Source organism: Salmo trutta, chromosome 8 (assembly GCF_901001165.1).
Source record: "Salmo trutta chromosome 8, fSalTru1.1, whole genome shotgun sequence".
NCBI lineage: Eukaryota > Metazoa > Chordata > Actinopteri > Salmoniformes > Salmonidae > Salmo > Salmo trutta.
Genome location: NC_042964.1, coordinates 35,460,355 through 35,483,590, shown reverse-complemented (window position 1 = coordinate 35,483,590; position 23,236 = coordinate 35,460,355). Strand labels below are relative to the sequence as shown.

The 23,236-nt window shown below is 43.6% G+C and overlaps 2 protein-coding genes across 9 annotated transcripts in view; both read right to left on the bottom strand.

Annotated features, from left to right (window-relative positions):
* The window catches only part of LOC115198771 (protein bicaudal D homolog 1), a 34,357-nt gene extending 18,826 nt beyond the window's left edge, over positions 1 to 15,531 (bottom strand). For 2 of the 6 annotated variants that reach the window (XM_029761039.1, XM_029761040.1), the window contains exon 1: positions 14,762 to 15,530. In XM_029761039.1, the coding sequence (XP_029616899.1) occupies positions 14,762 to 14,977 (216 nt within the window). In that variant the 5' untranslated portion in view covers positions 14,978 to 15,530. Of the gene's footprint in view, positions 1 to 9,267; positions 9,342 to 14,761 lie in introns of those variants that run through there. The other 4 variants (XM_029761042.1, XM_029761041.1, XM_029761036.1 and 1 more) reach the window with 3 other exon arrangements.
* A 4,763-nt stretch (positions 15,532 to 20,294) lies between these two features.
* LOC115198770 (homeobox protein aristaless-like 3) overlaps positions 20,295 to 23,236 on the bottom strand; it is a 45,257-nt gene continuing 42,315 nt past the window's right edge. For 2 of the 3 annotated variants that reach the window (XM_029761035.1, XM_029761033.1), the window contains exons 2-3: positions 22,553 to 22,707; positions 20,295 to 20,782 (exon numbers count right to left, since the gene is read on the bottom strand). In XM_029761035.1, coding sequence (XP_029616895.1) covers positions 20,495 to 20,782; positions 22,553 to 22,707 — 443 coding nt within the window. In that variant the 3' untranslated portion in view covers positions 20,295 to 20,494. The remainder of the gene's footprint in view (positions 20,783 to 22,552; positions 22,708 to 23,236) is intronic. The other variant, XM_029761034.1, reaches the window with a different exon arrangement.

The following is a 23,236-nucleotide window of genomic DNA, read 5'->3' as shown; positions in this document are numbered from 1 at the left end:
TGTGTGAGACGTACTCCTCAGCCTTAAGGTGTCCCGCTTGCGTCGCCTCCTTAGCTAGCTTTTTAGGTGGCGCGATCAGCTAAGACGCTTGAGGGAGGATGGTCACGTGTGTTTGTGAGACAGAGGTCCCGAGTTGGCGTCAGGTATGGGCCAAATCGCAAGGACGCATTACTCGCTAAGCAAGCAGCGTGAAATCCTTTACACATAGATTTCCAGTATTGGAAAATTCCAGTAATCGAACTGAGCCACACGGGACTGGACCACGGAGACTAAAAGACCACACCCTGCGGAGAGAGCCACCAGACTGTCTGCCCCTCTGAGACAGACTGTCTGCTCCTCTGACAGAGGCCCTCGCAGTCTTTATTATCTCAAAGGATACCCCGGTCTGCGGAGAGGATGGCAGGGAAAGTCGCTTTTTGGATTACTATAATCACAGACTATTTGACTTTCTCCCAACCACTCTCTCTCTTTCTCTCACGGCCAGCCAGACAGAAAAGAATGGGAGAGATATTAGCATTTTGAAATTGGTTCTTCACTTTGCCTTTCTCCCTCCCTCTTCCATTTCTCTTTATCGCTCCTTTTTTCCCCTCTCCTTTGTGTCTTTAGACAACTACTCTAAGAGACCAGTAGTGGGCCGTACCTCTGAGTTTCACACACTGTCCCTCCCCGTAGAGCTAGCCAGTGTTGTGGACTGCCAGCGCCAAGGATTCACAGAGCTTTCAGCTGAGGTATCAACAGACCAAACAACACACGTCAACCAAAGGGGTCGAATGATTAAAAAAAATCTATGTTACATAAGTGGACACTCACATACACACAGCGGCATTCAGCAACCATTCTCACAGACAGGCCTTTCCCAAGACAATAGACGGATTCACCATACTGCCCTGTCTCTGTACCCTTCTTCACTCTTCGGTTCTCTTTATCATGGATGGACAGTACCCTTTCCCCGTCCCCTCTCCCTCAGACGATGTCATCATTAGCAGCTCTTTGAGCTCACACAGGGCCATGCTCTGGCACAGTGACACCCTGTTAAACTCTCCATTTCACGCCATCTTGGATCTGTCAGGAGCCATCTGACCCGTGCCAGACTAATACAGCACCTGTGGAGAGAAACACTGGTCTACAGCTCTGGACACACACACTGTGACGGCCCTGAATTTTCCTGAACCGTCTCAGTGCTTCTCCTTCCAATAGAGCGCTTTTCCTTTAATTCCCAATTAATTAGTGCTTCTTCAAATAGGGCGCTATCCCTTTAATTCTCAATTAATTAGTGCTTCTCCTTCCAATAGGGCGCTTCCCCTTTAATTCCCAATTAAATAGCCAGCATCAGCTGCGCAAAAGTGGAGTTGTGATGGAAACATGAATGAGGATGTGTTCGACCCTCAAGTCTGAAGCTTCGCTCTTCCGTTTGTTGTGTTGATGTAAAAGTGTGCTTTGTGTAGCCTAATAGAAAATCTACCCAGGATCGGATCCACTCTTGCGTCTGTGGACTACACCTCTCCGTTGGTTTTTGTGGCCTTTCTCTGCTGGAGATCTGTCGGCGGGTTGGCTTCTCTGACTGACCGACTGACTACAACCTTTTTTGTATACGGTATTTCATTTGTTTTGGGTGGGATGTATACTGTGATGATTTATGTAGTTAGTTGTAGTTGAGGATTTATTGAAATGTGTGGTAAAATATTTGTTCTTTTCATTGTATGATTGACACTGGGTTTACGCTACACTGTATGAACGGACAACCATTGCGTGACTAAGGTCAGTTGAGTTCCCTGAACTTGTTTACCGGGCTGGACTCTTTTTAGGCCCGAGGTACAGGACATTTATGGAGGAACCAGAGCTGTTTAAAGCTCATTATTGTTATATGTTTGATCATTTGTTGGTAATACAACCACGCAAAAGAATCCAGTTGTTTTGAAGTTATTTCCATTGTTTTAAGGGTTTATGAAAAGTGTATGTCCATCCTGACATTTACATGAGTCCTTTGTATTGGTGTAGACTTGACGGACCAGATGGGACTCATTCCCTATCAAACTAAAAGGAGAACTTAATATTTTCTCTGGTAGGCACAACCTACCTGGCACCCCTATAAATTATAACCTCAAGTCAAAACCGTTACAACACTCCTGTTAGATACACAGCCCCTCTTCTACCCCCTAGTATGCACAATGCAGGATTTCATTCCAGCCCAGCTCTAAAACACACGAGGTGGGCTGGAGGGAAGGGAGTGGAGTGGTGTGGGGATTCAAGGACAATTAATTCTGTAGACATTGCACTGTACAGGTAACTGCCAAAATAAAATGAAACACTTGAGTAAATGAGGGATACAAAGTATATTGAAAGCAGGTGAGTCCACACACGTGTGGTTCCTGAGTTAATTAACATCCCATCATGCTTAGGGTCATGCCCAGTTGCCCATTATCTTGACTACCATGGCTATAAGAAGAGATCTGTGACTTGGAAATATGGGTCTCAAAAGGAAACACCACCATTGCAACCCAATTGAACAGTTATGGGAGATTCTGGAGCGGCGCCTGAGACAGCATTTTCCATCAACAAAACACCAAATGATGGAATTTCCCGTGGAAAAACGGTGTCACCTCTCTCCAATAGAGTTCCAGACACTTGTAGAATCTATGCCAAGGTGCATTGAAGATGTTCTGGCTCGTGGCGACCCAACGCCCTATTAAGACACTTTATATTGGTGTTTCCTTTACTTTGGCAGTTACCTGCAAATATGCGTCTCTCATTCACAGAGTTATGTATTGTATCCATATCCTTCTCTGTAGGGGGGGTCTCTAATGAGAAACAGCTGGATGGTATTCTGAGATAGGGAGGGAGGGAGGAACACTAACATGAATCTTTCAGTCAGGTCACATCGTCTCCCCCTTCCCTCCAACCACCACATCAACTACCACACTAGGGACACTTATGATACTGTTCTCCACCCCCCCCCCCCCTCATATTGTTGAATTATTCAGCCTATCCCTGTGCTCTATGTGGGGAATACAGACTGACATCAGGCATCCAGAGGTTTTTCCAGACGTCACTTAAGTGCCTGTGAACATGTGACCTAGACGAAGAATCCATCATTTAACGAGAGGTGCAGAGACATCTGTGTCCCAAATGGCACTCTAAAGGGCTCTGGGCTGATTTCAAGGTTTTACTGCTAACCTACGAAGCATTACATAGGCTTGCTCAAACCTAGCTGTCCGATTTGGTCCTGCCGTACATACGTACGCTACGGTCACAAGACGCAGGCTTCCTTATTGTCCCTAGAATTTCTAAGCAAACACCTGGAAGCAGGGCTTTCTCCTATAGAGCTCCATTTTTATGGAATGGTCTGCCTATCCATGTGAGAGACGCAGACACGGTCTCGACATTTAAGTCCTTACTGAAGACTCATCTCTTCAGTAGGTCCTATGATTGAGTGTAGCCTGGCTCTGGGATGCGAAGGTGAACGGCAAGGCACTAGAGCGACGAACTGCCCTTGCTGTTTCTGCCTGGCCGGTTCCCCTCTCTCCACTGGGATTCTCTGCCTCTGACCCTATTACGGGGGCTGAGTCACTGGCTTACTGGTGTGCTTCCATGCCATCCCTAGGGGGGTGCGTCACTTGAGTGGGTTGAGACGTGATCTTCCTGTCCGGTTTCGTGCCCCCTCAGGCTCGGGCAGGTGGAGGAGATCTTCGTGGGCTATACTGAGCCTTGTCTTAGGGTAGTAAGTTGGTGGTCTGTTGATATCCCTCTAGTGGTGTGGGTGCTGTGCTTTGGCAAAGCGGGTGGGGTTATATCCTGCCTTGTTGACCCTGTCCAGGGGTATCGTCGGACAGGGCCACAGTGTCCCCCGACCCCCCCCCCCCCCCCCCCCCCCCCCCCTGTCTCAGCCTCCAGTATCGATGCTGCAATAGTCTATGTGCCGGTCTGTTATATCTGGTGTAATTCTCCTGTCTTATCTGGTGTCCTGTGTGAATTTAAGTATGCTCTCTCTAATTCTCTCTCTCTCTCTCCCCTCCTGGAGGACCTGAGCCCTAGGATCATGCCTCAGGACTACCTGGCCTGATGACTCCTGGCTGTCCTCAGTCCACCTGGTTATGCTGCTGCTCCAGTTTCAACTGTTTTGCCTGAGGCTAGGGAACCCTGACCTGTTCACCGGATGTGCTACCTTGTCCCGGACCTGCTGTTTTCGACTCTCTCTCTCTACCGCACCTGCTGTCTCGACCTCTAAATGCTCGGCTATGAAAAGCCAACTGACACTCTTGAGGTGTTGACCTGTTGCATCCTCTACAACCACTGTGATTATTATTTGACCCTGCTCGTCGTCTATGAATGTTTGAACATTTTGAAGAACAATCTGGCCTTAATGGCCATTTACTCTTATAATCCCCACCTGGCACAGCCAGAAGAGGACTGGCCAACCCTTAGATTCTGGTTCCTCTCTAGGTTTCTTCCTAGGTTCCTGCCTTTTATAGGGAGTTTTTCCTAGCCACCGTGCTTCTACATCTGCATTGCTTGCTGTTTGGGGTTTTAGGCTGGGTTTCTGTACAGCACTTTGTGACATCAGCTGATGTAAAAAAGGCTTTATAAATACATTTGATTGATTGGTCAAAATTAGTGCACTATGTAGGGAATAGGGTGCCATTAGGATGCAGCCCAGCTACAGTAGCTGTTGAAGAAAACAGTTAGCCTACTGTTAAGGGATTTCATCCACTCTGGGGATTGAAAGGTCTGTGAGACTTTAGCCATTCAGTCAAAGTAGGCCTCACTTATTTTTTTGCCCACAGTGAATCCACAATAAACTGAAAAGATTCACTGACATACTACATACAGTAAGGTTGAAGAAGTACATATTTTTGTAAGTTAGATCATTCTGCACAGTAGCAGCACGATCAGATGAGGGATAGATTCCCAGCCAACTACACTATACCCCACAGTGGGAAAGACATAATGCATTTGGGTACCCAAGTGTGGCTAATGGTATTTCCTAATAGATCTAAGCCATTCTACTTGCTCTGAGAGTCAATGATAGACCGTCAGTAGCTATACCATAACTCACACTAATGCCTTAGTACAGAGGTGCAGACATGGATCCATTTGCTTCCTGTCAAGGTAAGGTCCATGTAGCAGTGGCTCTCGGACACTGATCTAGGATCAGCTTAAAATGAACCATCAGGCCTTAGAACACAAAACTGACCTGGGATCAGCGTCTAGGGACAACTTGATTATATACAGTTCATAATAGAGTTGTCAAGCTAGAGAAGGATACATCCCATTGGTTGTGTATGACATCATGGGAGTTGAGGGTTGGGTTGGGCGCTTCTGCTTTTAGCCTGACAGCAGTGCTAACGCACGCTCAATATTTCATATTTCTTTTTCAATCAAACACAAACCCTTTCCCCCTACTTCCCCTTTAACAGACCTTGCTTCCAACATGTGACTATAAAACCTTTCCCATTTTAAACCCCCTTCACAAGGGTCACACATTAATCATTCAGTTATTTTTGATTTATTTCACCTTTATTTAACCAGGTAGGCCAGCTGAGAACACGTTCTCATTTACAACTGCCACCTGGCCAAGATAAAGCAAAGCAGTGCAACAAAAACAACAACACAGAGTTACACATAAACAAACGCACAGTCAATAACACAATAGAAAAGAAAAATTGAAAAATCTATGTAAAATGTGTGCAAATGTAGAAGAGTAGGGAGGTAGGCAATAAATAGGCCATAGAGGCGAAATAATTACAATTTAGCATTAATACTGGAGTGATAGATGTGCAGATGATGATGTGCAAGTAGAGATACTGGGGTGAAAAATAGCAAGAAGGTAAGTAATAATATGGGGATGAGGTAGTTGGGTGTGCTATTTACAGATTGGTCAGTTTTACCAGGGTATGTTTGGCAGCATGAGTGAATGAGGCTTTGTTGCGAAATAGGAAGCCGATTCTGGAATTAATTTTGGATTGGAGATAATTGATATGAGTCTGGAAGGAGTTTACAGTCTAACCAGACACCCAGGTATTTGTAGTTGTCCACATTTTCTAAGTCAGAACCGTCTAGAGTAGTGATGCTAGATGGGCAGGAGGGTGCGGGCAGCAATCGGTTGAAGAGCATGCACTTAGTTTTACTTGCATTTAAGAGCAGTTGGAGGCCACGGAAGGAGTGTTGTATGGCGTTGATGCTCGTTTGGAGGTTTGTTAACACAGTGTCCAATGAAGGGCCAGATGTATACAGAATGGTGTTGTCTGTGTAGAGGTGGATCAGAGAATCACCAGCAGCAAGAGCGACATCATTTATATATACAGAGAAAAGAGTCGGCCCGAGAATTGAACCCTGTGGCACCCCCATAGAGATTGCCAGAGGTCCGGACAACAGGTCCTCCGATTTGACACACTGAACTCTATCTGAGAAGTAGTTGGTGAACCAGGCGAGGCAGTCATTTGAGAAGCCAAGGCTATTGAGTCTGCCGATAAGAATGCTGTGATTGACAGAGTCGAAAGCCTTGGCCAGGTCGATGAAGACGGCTGCACAGTACTGTCTTTTATCGATGGCGGTTATGATATCATTTAGGATCTTAAGCGTGGCTGAGGTGCACCCATGACCAGCTCGGAAACCAGATTGCATAGTGAAGAAGGTACGGTGGGATTCGAAATGGTCGGTGATCTGTTTATTAACTTGGCTTTCGACGATTTTAGAAAGGTAGGGCAGGATGGATATAGGTCTGTAACAGTTTGGGTCTAGAGTGTCTCCCCCTTTGAAGAGGGGGATGACCGCGGCAGCTTTCCAATCTTTGGGGATCTCAGACGATACGAAGGAGAGGTTGAATAGGCTAGTAATAGGGGTTGCAACAATTTCGGTGGATAATTTTAGAAAGAGAGGGTCCAGATTGTCTAGCCCAGCTGATTTGTAGGGATCCAGATTTTGCAGCTCTTCCAGAACATCAGCTGTTGGCCGGCCGTAGAAATGATCGATTATCGTAGATTTATCGGTGGTGACAGTGTTTCCTATCCTCAGTGCAGTGGGCAGCTGGGAGGAGGTGCTCTTATATTCCATGGACTTTACAGTGTCCCATAACTTTTTGGAATTAGTGCTACAGGAAGCAAATTTGTGTTTGAAAAAGCTAACCTTAGCTTTCCTAACTGAGTATATTGGCTCCTGACTTCCCTGAAAAGTTGCATTTCGCAGGGGCTATTCGATGCCAATGCAGTACGCCACAGGATGTTTTTGTGTTGGTCAAGGGCAGTCAAGTCTGGAGAGAACCAAGGGCTATATCTGTTCTTAGTTCTACATTTTTTGAATGGGGCATGCTTATTTAAGATGGTGAGGAAGGCACTTTTGAAGAGCAACCAGGCATCCTCTACTGACGGGATGAGGTCAATATCCTTCCAGGATACCCGGGCCAGGTCGATTAGAAAGGCCTGCTCGCTGAAGTTTTTTTATTCTTAATGCAAGAAGAGACAAGTAGAGAGACAATGCACTCCAATAAGCTCATTACACTATCACTGATAGCCTAGGGTTTATTGAACAATATAAAGACTATTGGACCACGTCATAGGATGGCGAGACGGATGGATTTAGGAAAATGTTGATGGTGAGAATATAGTCGATAACACAGCAGTACTCTAAGTGGGTTAGGGCCACAAAGGTGTGTGTGTGTGCAATATGTATAGCAGAGAGGAATATGGGGCAGATTTAGATACAGGTGTGTGTATGTAGCATGATGTAATATGTGTGTAATGTATAGCTATAGAGTGAGGGAGGCTTTACAGGCTGAGATAAAGGAATGTATAGCAGAGAGGTGTAGATACTCCACCCAGCTCCTCCCAGACACTGAGGCACTTTACACAGGAAATGGAAAACGCTCACTTCAAGGACTCTTAACAGTTACTGATATTCCTTAAACACTTCTCTCATTCTCCCTCCCTCCCTCCCTCTCTCCCTGGCCTTATAGTAGCTCTGTAAACATACAGCACAGTACATATACAGTGAGCTCCAAAAGTGTTGGGACAGTGAAACATTTTAAGTTATTTTGGCTCTGTACTCCAGCACTTTGGATTTGAAATTATACAAGTGCAGACTGTCAGGTATTGGGACAAATTCACTTAAATGTGTATTAAAGTAGTAAAAAGTTAAGTATTTGGTCCCATATTCCTAGCACACAATGACCATATCAAGCTTGTGACTCTACACATTTGTTGGATGCATTTGCTGTTTGTTTTGGTTGTGTTTCAGATTACTTTGTGCCCAATAGAAATGAATGGTAAATAATTTATTTTGTCATCTTGGAGTCACTTTTACTGTAGAATATGTTTCTAAACACTTCTACATTAACGTGGATGTTACCATGACTACAGATAGTCCTGAATGAATTATGAATAACGATGAGTGAGAAAGTTATAGGCATATCCCCACAAAAATGCTAACCTCCCCTGTTATTGTAATGGTGAGAGGTTAGCATGTCTTGGGGGTATGATATTTGTGCGTCTGTAACTTTCTCACTCATCATTATTCACGATTAATTCAGGACTGTCTGTAATCATAGTAGCGTCAGTGGCGATTTTAGCATGTAAATCTTGGTGGGGCAAACAAAAAAGAATGTGGGATGCCTGCCTGCAAAGCAACAGCACAACACTAAATACATTAATCGCACTATAACGGTGACAAACGGTGCCCTCAAACTGTTAGGGCCTACATGAAGCTGTCCCAACAGCAGAGTCCCAACAGCAGTCCCAACACCTTACCACTGCTACAGTTCATTCAGCCTCATTTACTGCCTTTAAAAAAAACATAGCTGATATGGCTGACTTGCTTAAACAAATGTGGCTTCTACTGACAATTGAGATGTACACACTATGGCATAAGGAGACGACAAGCGGATAAGAGGCAATTCATCAGTTTGATTAAGACATTAATGAGCGAGAGACGACCGACGTAGTCAATATAACTATTTGTTCAGCACTTTTGAAATGTACAGCGATAGAATTCAGAACATGGGCCGTTCTTACATATAAACAGACAATGAAAGCCCTTACAATATTCCATTATTACATTTCTCTAAAACAGGTTATAGGCAAACAAGCACACACCGGCCACGAACGATGTGTTTACAATACCGGGTTGGTGAAAATAGACCAAATTATTAAGGTGAGGTACATGGGCTACTAACGGTGTACTACACAACATACACTTAGTGTTACTTTAACTGCAGTATACATATCTCTCTGGCATCCTATAAAATGTATGAAGCAGCACAAGACATTTTGGACTCACGTTGTGATGTGACTGAACATGAAAGTGGCGAGGCGGTCCTTCGTGGGCAAATTTTGTCATCAAAGAGAAAGATGCTGAACTTACAATTCCGAGTTGAATGACTGTTCAAAACGTATTATCCCAGTCGTAGCTCGTTTTTTCCCCCAAGTTCCCAGTTGTCTTGAACTCACAGTTAGCTACTGATTCCTTCCCAAACCCCTCATTGTTGAATTTGCGATTTCCAACTTGTTGTGTAATGTTTATGTCTAATGGCCGATCAGCACCGAGACGTTTTATCTCTAATTTCTCTTCATATGACAAGGACTGAAAAAGATTTGATTGTCACTTGATTCATGGTGATGACTGCAAGCTAAGACTTTGGAAGTATGATGTTGACATGATCAGTCCAATCAAAGCTACTGTAGATATAACGTGATTTGATGTCATTCTATCTGTAACCAATGACCTTGAGCCTTCTTGGACGGGCACTTCTAATATTAACTCTATGGCAGAACCCAAGGGGCAACATTTTTCGAGCTTTAACCTTGAATTGGGGATGACATAATGTCCCATGAGTGACAGAAAACTGAGCCAATCATGAAAGAAAACTGAGCCAATCAGGCACAACGCTCTGTATTTTCTGCTGGCTAGCCCCACCACCACAGAAACACCTGCATTTTGGAGCTGCCTTACTCAAGAAAGCAATAATGAGACCATGTTTGTATGCGGCTTTATTAACTCAATTACATTTTTTTTGTTTTACATTGTTTGCAAACTGATATATGACACGTATTAATGCCAAAATAACAAGCAAAACAGGCAAGCCCCCCAACACTTTTTTACCTAAAAGTGTTGGGCTCAAAACAGGTGGGGCTCTGCCCTGAATAACGGGTCGCCACTGGGTAGCATCCACATGAATGTAGAAGTGTTTAGAAACATACTATATTCACAATAAAAGCGACTCCAAAATGACACAAAACATAATTTCCCATTCATTTCTACTGAACACAAAATAATCTGAAATTAAAGCTTTAACCTCATAGTAATTGTATAATTTCAAAGTGCTGGAGTACAGAGCCAAAACAAAAAAAATTGTCACTGTCCCAATACTTTTGGAGCTCACTGTAGTACATAGTACTATAGCCTACTCTTTGAAAACCACTTCCAATGAACAAATTAATGCACCAATTCCTGGATGGAGTGAGTGTACGTTATGTTCCTAAAGCAATAAATAACATGAGTGGAGACCTAAATATACCTCCCTTCAAAACCAATCTAATGGGCTACTGTGGAGCAAGCTGATTAACATTAAGTAGTCAGTAGATCTTTACTGCCAAGGCTGGTCCTTCTGGGTCATATCCTGCTGTTAACCAATGGCTATTAGATTATATTATACCAGGACTCAATTACCTAATGTTTTAGAATCAGAAGAGCAGAAGACAGACTATGTCATTGTAGGTTAACGTCTGAATAGAAAATGGTGGTTTAAATGCAGGCTTCAATTTGACTAAGGGAAATATCTAGCATCACCACTTGGCACCTGAACATTCTCTTGAAGAAAGAAATTATACATCCCAAATGTGTTATTATATATGGTCATTTTATCAATTGAACCTTTGTAATTAGACATTTCCATTCCATTGATTAACTAATTAATCTGTGACTCATTCTGTACCACGACCACCACCAAAAGTTAACTTTTCCCGTTGCTTTTTCATGAGCATCCTTTCATCAAACCTGCTGATAGCAATTAGTGATGAAAGGTTTGCAGACCCAATAGTGCTTAGAAACACTGACTCCTGCTGCCTCTACACTGAGGAGACCTTGTGAGGTAATTGAGTTGATAATTACCAATCAGATTTGTGCATTCCCATTAAATAAAATGGACAGTCTAGCACAACACTACCATGATGAAAGCGGAGCATGCTATGATGAATCATTTATGACAGAGTCTCTCTTTTGCCCTTTCATCCAGGAAAGCTCGGAGAAGGAACACGGTGGTCATGGTGGACTGTTTCCAGTAAAGCTCAGAGAGGGAACATGGCGGACTGTTTCCAGTAAAGCTCAGAGAGGGAACATGGCGGACTGTTTCCAGTAAAGCTCAGAGAGGGAACATGGCGGACTGTTTCCAGTAAAGCTCAGAGAGGGAACATGGCGGACTGTTTCCAGTAAAGCTCAGAGAGGGAACATGGCGGACTGTTTCCAGTAAAGCTCAGAGAGGGAACATGGCGGACTGTTTCCAGTAAAGCTCAGAGAGGGAACATGGCGGACTGTTTCCAGTAAAGCTCAGAGAGGGAACATGGCGGACTGTTTCCAGTAAAGCTCAGAGAGGGAACATGGCGGACTGTTTCCAGTAAAGCTCAGAGAGGGAACATGGCGGACTGTTTCCAGTAAAGCTCAGAGAGGGAACATGGCGGACTGTTTCCAGTAAAGCTCAGAGAGGGAACATGGCGGACTGTTTCCAGTAAAGCTCAGAGAGGGAACATGGTGGACTGTTTCCAGTAAAGCTCAGAGAGGGAACACGGTGGACTGTTTCCAGCATGCACGTCCGTGCTAAAGTAGCTCTCCTTCTGAACTGAACCTGGTCTAAATGAGCAATGAGGAACAGAGTAGTCCAGCTCACAACACATCAAGAAAAACCTATAGAAGTGGATGTTTGATACTTCCAATTGTAGCAGGTACTAACCCTGCATACTGCCATATGTCCCAAGTATAACTCTGCACCCCATAGCCAACTGTCAGCCCCAATAAACCAATCAAAGCTCAGCTTCAGTTTACAAAGTGACAGTTCATTCAGTTACTTCAGGTCTCAGGGAAGCTGATGAGGCAATTCTAGCTACATGAGCCTTTCCCTGTTACACCAAGTGGACCAGACCACCGTGTGGAAGACTACTACCCACAGGACTGGTAAAGGTAGGAAATCTACCTATTCTCAACGTGGTAAGGACAACCTCTTATTACAACGACGTGAGATAACTGTCAACAAATAGTCCAATCTAGATAGGTCATTCTGCGATCGGTTTAGCCCTTTCCCCAGTAGCAGCGGTATGCCTGAGAAACCTAGTGATCGATAGGAGTTAATTGAGATGAAATTAGGTATTGAGCTGACTCTGATGGAAACCTAGACCAGATGAAGACTTTCTCTAAGGATCAGTGTCCATGACCAAGGGGGAGAGAGGAGGAGAGGCAAGGGGGAGAGAGGAGGAGAGGCAAGGGGGAGAGGGTGGAGAGGAGCAGAAGGGGGACAGAGAGAAATAGAGAGAGAACTGGTGGTGGTGTAGCAAATGGGGATGTGTGAAACTTACTCCTCAGCCTGAAGTGTCCCCACTTGCACCAGTGAATATATAGCTTTTCAGCAAGCAGTGTGATGTCCTTCACAGTATTATAGAAAACAGAATGAGGTGGGGGGAAAAAGAGAGGGGGAGATAGAGAGAGTGGAAGACGGGGTACTACAGCAAATGCTGAGCTGATTGACATCTAAATACACATGGTTTAAACTGACCTGAGATGTCTTAAAATGGCCTCACTGTGTGGCGTTATTGTTGCCATGCATACGACATATACAGAGTGAACAGGACAAGTCACAGGCATGCCTTCATTGTTGGCTCCCTACACCACGTCCAAACCAATCTAATAGCACTCCAGAATGTATGCCAAATCCTCTCTCTCACACACACACACACACACACACACACACACACACACACACACACACACACACACACACTGACCTTCAGTTACTGTAAATGCATCATCAGCTGCCTACAGACACACCCATCTGTATTATAGCTAGCAAACCAGCGAATGAATACTGCCATAGGGTTCCATACGGCAAAGAAAATACTGTTTGTTGCAGATCGACGGAGTATTTGTAAAAAATATATTACACCTTGGCACAGTTTAGCTAATTAGCATGAATTGATTATTGAAATGAACAGGAATAAATTACCAACCATGGTAGTGAAGAACAGACTTGGGTTCAAATACTATTAAAATATCTCAATTACTTTTACATATATTCGAATTATTCCAAAAAAATAAAAAATCTTTGAAAAGAAAAGTAATTTTAATATATTTGGAAATACTCTTGGAAAGTATTTGAAAAATTTAAATACAGTACACTGACTCAAATACACTCTCATGCATTTACCCAGGTATTTGAAAATAGTATTTGAAATGAGTAGTTGGTCAACTGTTTGGTTTATACAGATAACCATTGAAATTTTTAAAAAGTACTTGTTTTGGGCTGTGTATTTGAAAATACTCAAATACTCCGATTTTTTAAAAACTTTTACACCAGATACTCATATACAAATGTATTTGAACCCAGGTCGGATGGAGAAATATGTATTATGGTTATATGTAGTGTAAAGGTGAAAAGGCTTGCTTTGATTACACCAGTAATATAGCATTCTGGTTAGATGAAGTTCTGTCAGGCTTGATGATGCTCTTGATTTGCTTTGTAATGTCAATTTGTTTTAATATCAAACTCTAGTGAATTTACAAATACTAACTGATTTACTGTGAAGCACATGCTCACTGGGAACAATCAGAGAAAAAGATGTGGGGAAGAAGAGAGACAGACACCAATTCTGAACAGAGAACAAAGGATAGAGAGAGAGAAAAAAATATGAGAACAGAGGACAGGGAGAAAAGTGAGAGAAGAGAGAGAGAGAGTGAGAGGAAGAGAGTAAGAGAGGAGAGGAGAGAGAGCACTGTCCTCCTCCAATGATTTTAGAGAGGTGTGTCTCTTAGAGTAGGACATGACTAACCCAAATGTGGGTGTGCCACTTAGCACTTAGTGAGTCTGCCAGCCAGATAGGGAATTGTGTACTACAGTGGTACTAAGTACTGTAAAACTTATACAATGTTCCACAGACCTACTTTTTGAATAGACGGATAACACTTCCCCCCATAGGCGTTCAAGTGTATTGCAGAATTCAGTATCTCTTTAAAAATCTGTTAAAATAGGCATGCAAAAGCTGTTTGACACAAAATTAACAACCATAGTTTACATCCATCTACACACACAAAGTAGCCTACCACCGCAAATATATGATATTCCATTGCACCAAAATGCGCATCATTAGCACACCTTGGAAAGCCCATACCTGCGCGTCAGACTTGCGCATAGCATCAAGTTACTACGCTACTCCCTGCTCGGACAACAAAGCCCTCTCCGTCCCCTCCCAGTTCTCTGCTGAGGCCTGTGTATCTCTGACAGACTCAGACCCGCTGTGTGGTGTCAGACACTGGTGCCAACTTCAGGCACCAGTCAGACACTGGTGCCAACTTCTGTGGATGAGGAGAGAGAGGGAGGGGGTGACATCACCCATTCCTTGGAAGGGATGAAGCCTACCCGCCTGGGGGGCAGAAGGAAGTTGGATTTGGAGGCTAACTAATAAATGCATGTTTACGAATACATTTCCAGGAAGCACTGAACTTATATCACATGCGCCAATGTTTATGGTTAACTTAGGGTGTTATTTAATAGCGTGTTTGAAGTGGTTGATACCTCTTGTAGCTGCTCCAGCTCCTGTCGGAGCGCCTCTTGCTCGGCCTCTAGATCTGAATATTGCTGCTTCAGGGTCTGGTTCTCCTCCAGAACCACCAGACCGCACTCCGCAGCCCGGATCTTCTCCCGGTTTGCCTCCGCCAGCTCACGGGTCAAACGCTCCACCTCTGCCCGGCACTGTTCCACCGTCTCCCCGCATCCTCCTCCAGCAGCCATCGCTTTCCCTCTCTTCCCCTTCTCTCCTCTTCTCCTCGCCCCTGCGTCGGATGGGCAGAGAAGCGGAGGAAGACAACAGATGTAGCCTACCGGACAACAATCCCCACACCTCCGTTGGAAGGAATCAGACGAGGAGTTTAAAAACGCATGAAAAGGGCGTTAACATCCCCCGAGCGAAATGATTGTGAAAGAGAGATGAATCCCTCCATAGCTGATGTGTTGAATTAAACGGCTTCCCCTCTAGGCGTAGTAGGGTCCAGCATCACCCTTTTTCCTCTTCTTTTTTTGCTTATTCATCGGGATGCGGACGCCATCTCTCTCTATTGCCATGAAGCAGCGGCAAGGCACACACAACTCTCGCCCATCCTTCTGCTGCCTATGGCTGTGACGTCGACCGTTCACCCGCACATCTCTCCCTCTGCTGTACGGTATGGATACTGCTCGTCACGCTGTTGGTCCACAGACAAGGAGGACCATGTTTATGTTGATGATGACATCTGTTGCTTTTACACCCTTTCTTCACCGTTGGTGATCACGGATTATTAATAAACAAATGTGGCAAGAAAGCTATAGGCCTAATCATTTGTTTTATACCATCCCCCCACACCAGAGGTTCAGGGGTTCCCAATCCTTTTCACCGAAGGACCCCTGATATATCCCTGTATATAGTCCCTATACAGTGCCTTCGGAAAGTATTCAGACCCCTTTACTTTTTCCACATTTTGTTATGTTACAGCCTTAACCTAAAATGGATTAAATAAAAACAAATCTGCACACAATACCCCAAATGACAAAGCTAAAACATGTTTTTAGAAATGTTTGCAAATGTATACAAAAAAAACAAATACCTTATTTACATAAGTATTCAGACCCTTTGCTATGACACTCAAAATTGAGCTCAGGTGCATCCTGTTTCCATTGATCATCCTTCAGATGTTTCTACAACTTGATTGGAGTCCACCTGTGGTAAATTCAATTGATTGGACATGATTTGGGTCCCACTGTTGACAGTGCATGTCAGAGCAAGAACCAAGCCACGAGTTTGAAGGAATTGTCCGTTGAGCTCCGAGACAGGATTGTGTCAAGGCACAGATCTGGGGAAGGGTACCAAAAAATGTCTGCATGATTGAAGGTCCCCAAGAATACAGTGCCCTCCATCATTCTTAAATGGAAGAAGTTTGGAACCACCAAGACTCGTCCTAGAGCTGGCCGCCCGGCCAAACTGAGCAATCGGGAGAGAAGGGCCTTGGTCAGGGAGGTGACCAAGAACCCGATGGTCACTCTGACAGAGCTCTAGAGTTCCTCTGTGGAGATGGGAGAACATTCCAGAAGGACAAACGTCTCTGCAGCACTCCACCAATCAGGCCTTTATGGTAGAGTAGCCAGACAGAAGGCACTCACTCCTCTGTAAAAGGCACACGATGGACCGTTTGAAGTTTGCCAATAGGCACCTAAAAAATCTCTGACCATGAGAATCAAGATTCTCTGGTCTGATGAAACCAAGATTGAACTCTTTGGCGTGAATGCCAAGTGTCACATCTGGAGGAAACATGACACCATCCCTACGGTGCAGCATGGTGGTGGCAGCATCATGCTGTGGGGATGTTTTTCAGCGGCAGGGACTGGGAGACAGGTCAGGATCGAGGGAAAGATGAACGAATGGAGCAAAGTACAGAGAGATCCTTGATGAAAACCTGCTCCAGAGTGCTCAGGACCTCAGACTGGAGACAAGATTCACCTTCCAACAGGAAAACGACCCTAAGCACACAGCCAAGACAACGCAGGAGTTGCTTCGGGTCAAGTCTCTGAATGTCCTTGAGTGGCCCAGCCAGAGCCCGGACTTGAACCCGATCAAACATCTCTGGAGAGATATGAAAATAGCCGTGCAGCAACACTCCCCATCCAACCTGATAGAGCTTGAGAGGATCTGCAGAGAAGAATGGGAGAAACTCCCCAAATACAGGTGTGCCAAGCTTGTAGCATCATACCCAAGAAGACTCAAGGCTGTAGTAATCGCTGCCAAAGGTGCTTCAACAAAGTACTGAGTAAAGGGTCTGAATACTTATGTAAATGTAATATTTCATTTTTTTTATTTATATTTTTGGGGCAAAACATTCATTAACCTGTTTTTGCTTTATCATGATGGGGTATTGTGTGTAGATTGAGGAGGAGGAAAAAAACGATTTAATTAAAAAGTCAAGGGGTCTGAATACTTTCTGAAGGCACTGTATATGGTCCCTATTGGGACCCCTGGTATATTTTAGTCTATATCCTAAGTTGTCAACTGCAATGCCCCTATGATGTTCTTTTATAAGTTGCTCCAGATAGGCCACTAATACAAATCATTGTGAGAAAGATGACAGGAAACAATATAATGTTCGAGCCAGGAGAGGAAACAGAAGTGGAGATAGCATCTCTACAGTAGCTTATTCTAAGTCCTACAGCGCCACCACCTGTTCAAACCAGGAACACCACGATGTCAGAGCTGTGACACCCTTACTGAACCACAAGAGGACACACATGCCAAGCTCATCAAAATATATGTCCAATTTATTTTCAAATATGAGTTTGAATTATCCGTCTTTGTAATGTTTATCAGCTTTCAGTAGCCTACTTCAGTCCATTAGCTATTTTTATTGTTTCCTGATATACATTTGAAAATGAAGTGATATAGCAACAAGCACAACTTATTTAAAAATAAATCAATACATTAATATATATATATATATATATATATATATATATATATATATATATATATACAGCGTACCACTCACTGTTCACACCATAATAAACCAGTTATACAGAACTGTGAAATAAAAATGAAATGTTCCTCCATTTGGAATGCATGACTTTGAACTTTGGACGTTGGATAAAGCTCAGCACTTCAGGCTTTTCGGAAACACACCAAACAAATTCTTGGAAAATTCAATAACACCCACAAAAATCTGCCAGCCTTTGGCCAAACTGGTGTGTGCGTGTTCTAACGTTAGCCTGTGGATGGGGACACATCATAGCTCGTCTGATAAGACTGTTATAACACAGGGTTCACCCGAATGCTAAGCGCCTGAAAATACAGATAAGAGGGGGTCAAAAGTTCAGCAGAGGGAAGAAGTGTTGTTGAGTCAAAGCAAGAGCGCCGTCGTAAATAGGCTAGTGCTACACTAACCTGGTCAGGCGAAGGATGGAACAAACCACCTCACTGAAATATTTAAATCAGGGTTCCTCAACACCAGCCCTGAGGTCTCACAGCATAGGGCTGCACATGTTTACTCCAGCCCATTCATTGACTCTTACACACCCGATTCAATTAAATTCAACTAATCATCAAGCCATTGACCAGTTGTTTCTCTAGGTCTGGAGTTGAGCAAATATTACAGTGGCTTGCGATAGTATTCACCCCCTTGGCATTTTTCCTGTTTTGTTGCCTTACAATCTGGAATTAAAATACATTTTTTGGGGGGGTTATTATCGTTTGATTTACACAACATGCCTACCACTTTGAAGATGCAAAATATTTTTAATTGTGAAACAAACAAGAAATAAGACAAAAAAACTGAACTTGAGCGTGCATAACTATTCACCCCCCCCAAAGTCAATACTTTGTAGAGCCACCTTTTGCAGCAATTACAGCTGCAAGTCTCTTGGGGTATGTCTCTATAAGCTTAGCACATCTAGCCACTGGGATTTTTGCCCATTCTTCAAGGCAAAACTGCTCTAGTTCCTTCAAATTGGATGGGTTCTGCTGGTGTACAGCAATCTTTAAGTCATAGCACAGAATCTCAATTGGATTAAGGTCTGGGCTTTGACTAGGCCATTCCAAGACATTTAAATGTCTCCGCTTAAACCACTCGAGTGTTGCTTTAGCAGTATGCTTAGGGTCATTGTCCTGCTGGAAGGTGAACCTCTGTCCCAGTCTCAAATCTCTGGAAGACTGAAACAGGTTTCCCTCAAGAATTTCCCTGTATTTTGTGCCATCCATCATTCCTTCAATTCTGACCAGTTTCCCAGTTCCTGCCGATGAAAAACATCCCCACAGCATGATGCTGCCACAACCATGCTTCATTGTGGGGATGGTATTCTCGGGGTGATGAGAGGTGTTGGGTTTGCGCCAGACGTAGCGTTTTCCTTGATGGACAAAAAGCTAAATTTTTGTCTCATCTGACCAGAGTACCTTCTTCCATATGTTTGGGGAGTATCCCACATGCCTGTTGGCTAACACCAAACGTGTTTGCTTATTTTATTCTTTAAGCAATGTCTTTTTTCTGGCCACTCTTCCATAAAGCCCAGCTCTGTGGAGTGTACGGCTTAAAGTGGTCCTAGGGACAGATACACCAATCTCCACTGTGGAGCTTTGCAGCTCCTTCTGGGTTATCTTTGGTCTCTTTGTTGCCTCTCTGATTAATGCCCTCACTTCACCAATTTGGACTATTTTGTGTATGTCCATTACATGAAATCCAAATAAAACAGGTTGTAATGCAACAAAATTGGAAAAACACCAAGAGGGATGAATACTTTTGCATGGCACTGTAGATGATCATGTGTTCAGTTGGGATGACATTTCCAGAACTTGCAGTTAAAAACATAATTCTCAGAGATCTACTGATCTACTCTATTTTTGTCTGCAACACTGAAACATTGAACCATCTTACACAATTGTTTTATGATGACTCTACACCTGGTTGTGTGTGTGTGTGTGTGTGTGTGTGTGTGTGTGTGTGTGTGTGTGTCTCAGATGATGACTGTACACACGCCCTGCCCCCAGATTCACCCCAGGTGAATTAAGATAAGGTAGTACCATATACGTAGAGTGCAATAAATCGATTGAGTAATAATCTGAAATCTCAACACAGTATCCCTTTTATAGGCCCCATATCATCTGAAATAACCCTCTCTCTCTCTCCCCCTCTCTCTCTCTCTCTCTCTATCTTTCTTTCTCTCAAACCCTGGCACCGTATGTGTGGGCTACATGTAATTTATTGAGTTTCTACTATAAATACCTCAAGATAATATATAATAGTTTCCTTGGCAATCGTCACCCATAAATGTTCATTGTTTAAAGACTCCAGAGCATTGTCCTATTAATCATATCATATCACATAAACTACTTTACCCTTTGAGAGGACGACTCAGATTCAAGGAACTATATGGTTGACTATGGAAGTGACGTAACACTGATGATGATGACTGAGTCAGAGTGTTTCTCAGAATCCCCGAGAACCCAGGATCAGTCTGGGACATGGGTCTCCAACTCTGGTCCTGGAGACCTACTGGGTGTTTCATTCCAGCCCTACAATAACACACCTGATTCAGCTAATCATGCTCAGACTGAAGACCTTTATTTATGATACTTTGTATGAAATTAATGAAAATAGCCGATTTCTGTATGAGTAGAATTGTTTTACGTACAGAAAACACATATGTACAGGGACAGACATATTTGACATACAAGGCGTCCGGTATGTGCGTCTGTCAGCTGAGTGTGTGTCCAGGTATGGTGTGTGTCATTGGGGTCAATTAGGACTGGGCTGGGAGGGGAAGCAGGTAGGGCTCAGAGTAGGGTACCAGGGCTGGGTGGAGCTTGGGCAGGAAGTTCTGGTAAACACCAATGGGATGGTAGGGTGGCCTGGAGATGAAGAGCTTGTGCCGTAGTGGGTGTGGCCTGGTTTGGAAGGATCCAATCAGGGGAGGAAGCGGCACAATCCTCTCAGGCTGTTGGTTGATGTCTAAGAGTTTGTCCAATCCTCTGCTCTCTCCCAGAGCTCCAGTCTTCCTCCACTTGGCCCGGCGGTTCTGGAACCATATCTGGGTCAGGATGACAACACACAGCAGATACAGTGAGCACCATAATTCATTGGACAGTGACCACTTTTTTGTTATTTTGGTTCTCTACTCTAGCACTTTGAGTTTGAAAGGATACAATGACAATGAGGGTGAAGTGCAGACTGTCAGCTTTAATTTGAGGGTATTTTCATACATATCGGATGAACCGTTTAGAAATGACAGTACCTTTTGTACATGGTCCACACATTTTAAGGTACTACAAGCATTTGCTGAATTGGCTTCACAGATGTGTGTCGTTAGGCAGGTGTACTCATTTGTGTCGTTAGTGAATGCAGGAGAGCTGTTGATGAATAGTATTGATTCTAGACTTTGCTATTGCCTTTGGAGGTTGTTGTTGGTGTGTGACAACATGAGGAGGACAGCAGTGTCGATGCAAATGAAGCTGGCCGTCATAAGACTCAGAAATGAAAATCAATCAATCAGGAACATTGCAAAAACCCTGGGCATGCCCAAGTCAACAGTTTGGTTCATCATTAACAAGAAAAAAACAACCGGTGAACTCAATTATGTTAAAAGTACCGGTAGACTGAGGAAGACCACTGTAGTAGATGACCGGAGAATACTCTCTATGGTGAAGAAACCCCTCCTGACAACAGCCCAACAGATCAAAAACACTCTCCTGGATGCAGGTGTAGATGTGTCAAAGTCTACCATATGTAGAAGACTACACCAGCAGGACCACAGAGGGTACACTACAAGATGCAAACCACTGATAAGCCTGAAGAACAGAAAGGCGAGATTACAGTTTGCTAAAAAGCACCTAAAAGAGCCCCAAGAGTTCTGGGAAAAAAAGTATTGTGGACAGATGAGACAAAGATTAACATGTACCAGAGTGATGGAAAGAGGAAAGTGTGGAGAAAAAATGACATGCCCATGATCCAAAGCATACCACCTCATCCGTGAAACATGGTGGAGGGGGTGTTATGGCTTGGGCCTGTATGACTGCCAGTGGAACAGGCTCACTTGTCTTCATCGATGATGTGACTGCAGACAGAAGTAGAACAATGAATTCTGAAGTCTACAGAAATATTTTATCTGCTCAGATAAAACCAAATGCCTCCAAACTCATTGGACGGCACTTCATCATGCAACAAGACATTGACCCTAAACATACTGCTAGAGCAACGAAGGGGTTTTTGATGGCCAAAAAGTGGAAAATCCTTGACTGGCCGAGTCAATCACCGGATCTGAATCCAATTGAACATGCATTTTACATGCTGAAGAGGAGACTGAAGGCAATAAGTCCCCGAAACAAGCAGGAACTCAAGATGGCTGCAGTACAGGTCTGGCATAGCATCACCAGGGAAGATACCCAGCGTCTGGTGATGTCGATGCATCGCAGACTTCAAGCACTCATTGCATGCAAAGGATATGCCACCAAATATTAACAATGGTTACTTTATTCTACATTATGTTAAACTGTCCAATGTTTTTTGATGCCTGAAAATGTGTGGACTATGTACAAAAGCTTCTATAATTTCTAAACGGTTCATCCGATATGTATGAAAATACCTTCAAATTAAAGCTGACAGTCTGCACTTCACCCTCATTGTCATTGTATCCTTTCAAACTCAAAGTGCTAGAGTACAGAACCAAAATAACAAAATAATGGTCACTGTCCAATGAATTATGGTGCTCACTGTATGTTAGAGGACCATCAAGAAACCAACCAAACACACAGAAATGCATGCGCACACACACACGCGCAAATCCACACAGTAGTGTACGTACCTGTACTCGTGCCTCTGACAGCTGTGTTTGGGAGGCCAGTAGTTCTCTGGAATATATGTCAGGATATTGGCTATCCTGGAAGGACCTCTCTAGCACCTCTAGCTGGGCCGAGTTGAATGTGGTTCGTACCCGCCGACTGCTTCTCCGTGACACTACTCCAAACAAAACACACACACACACACACACACACACACACACACACACACACACACACACACACACACACACACACACACACACACACACACACACACACACACAAACACAATTTATTGCTTTCGAAATGGAAAGCAGATATTTAGCAAACTCTGTAAATGTGTTTGGCCGTTTAGCTAAATATGGCACTTAAAGTCTACAGTATTTACAGGTAACTATCCAAATACAATTAGACCTTGACAGTTACAGAAACGGTTATGACAGGAAATAAGTTATTATTTGTGCACTAAATATACAGGGGGAAACACATTTGCAGAACATTTTTGTCCTTAAGTAAAGGTTAAAACAACCCATAGCTATACAGTAATTCCCATTACCGTGTCTCAAGTGTATTTCTAATCATAATTGTTTTGTTTATTGTCGGTTTTTTATGTTCCTCCAGAATGGAATTTGAAGTAATCCAATTCCCTAAGCGGCTTTTTAGAAAAGACGGAGCATTGAGCATTTATGAATCACGAACAAGACATT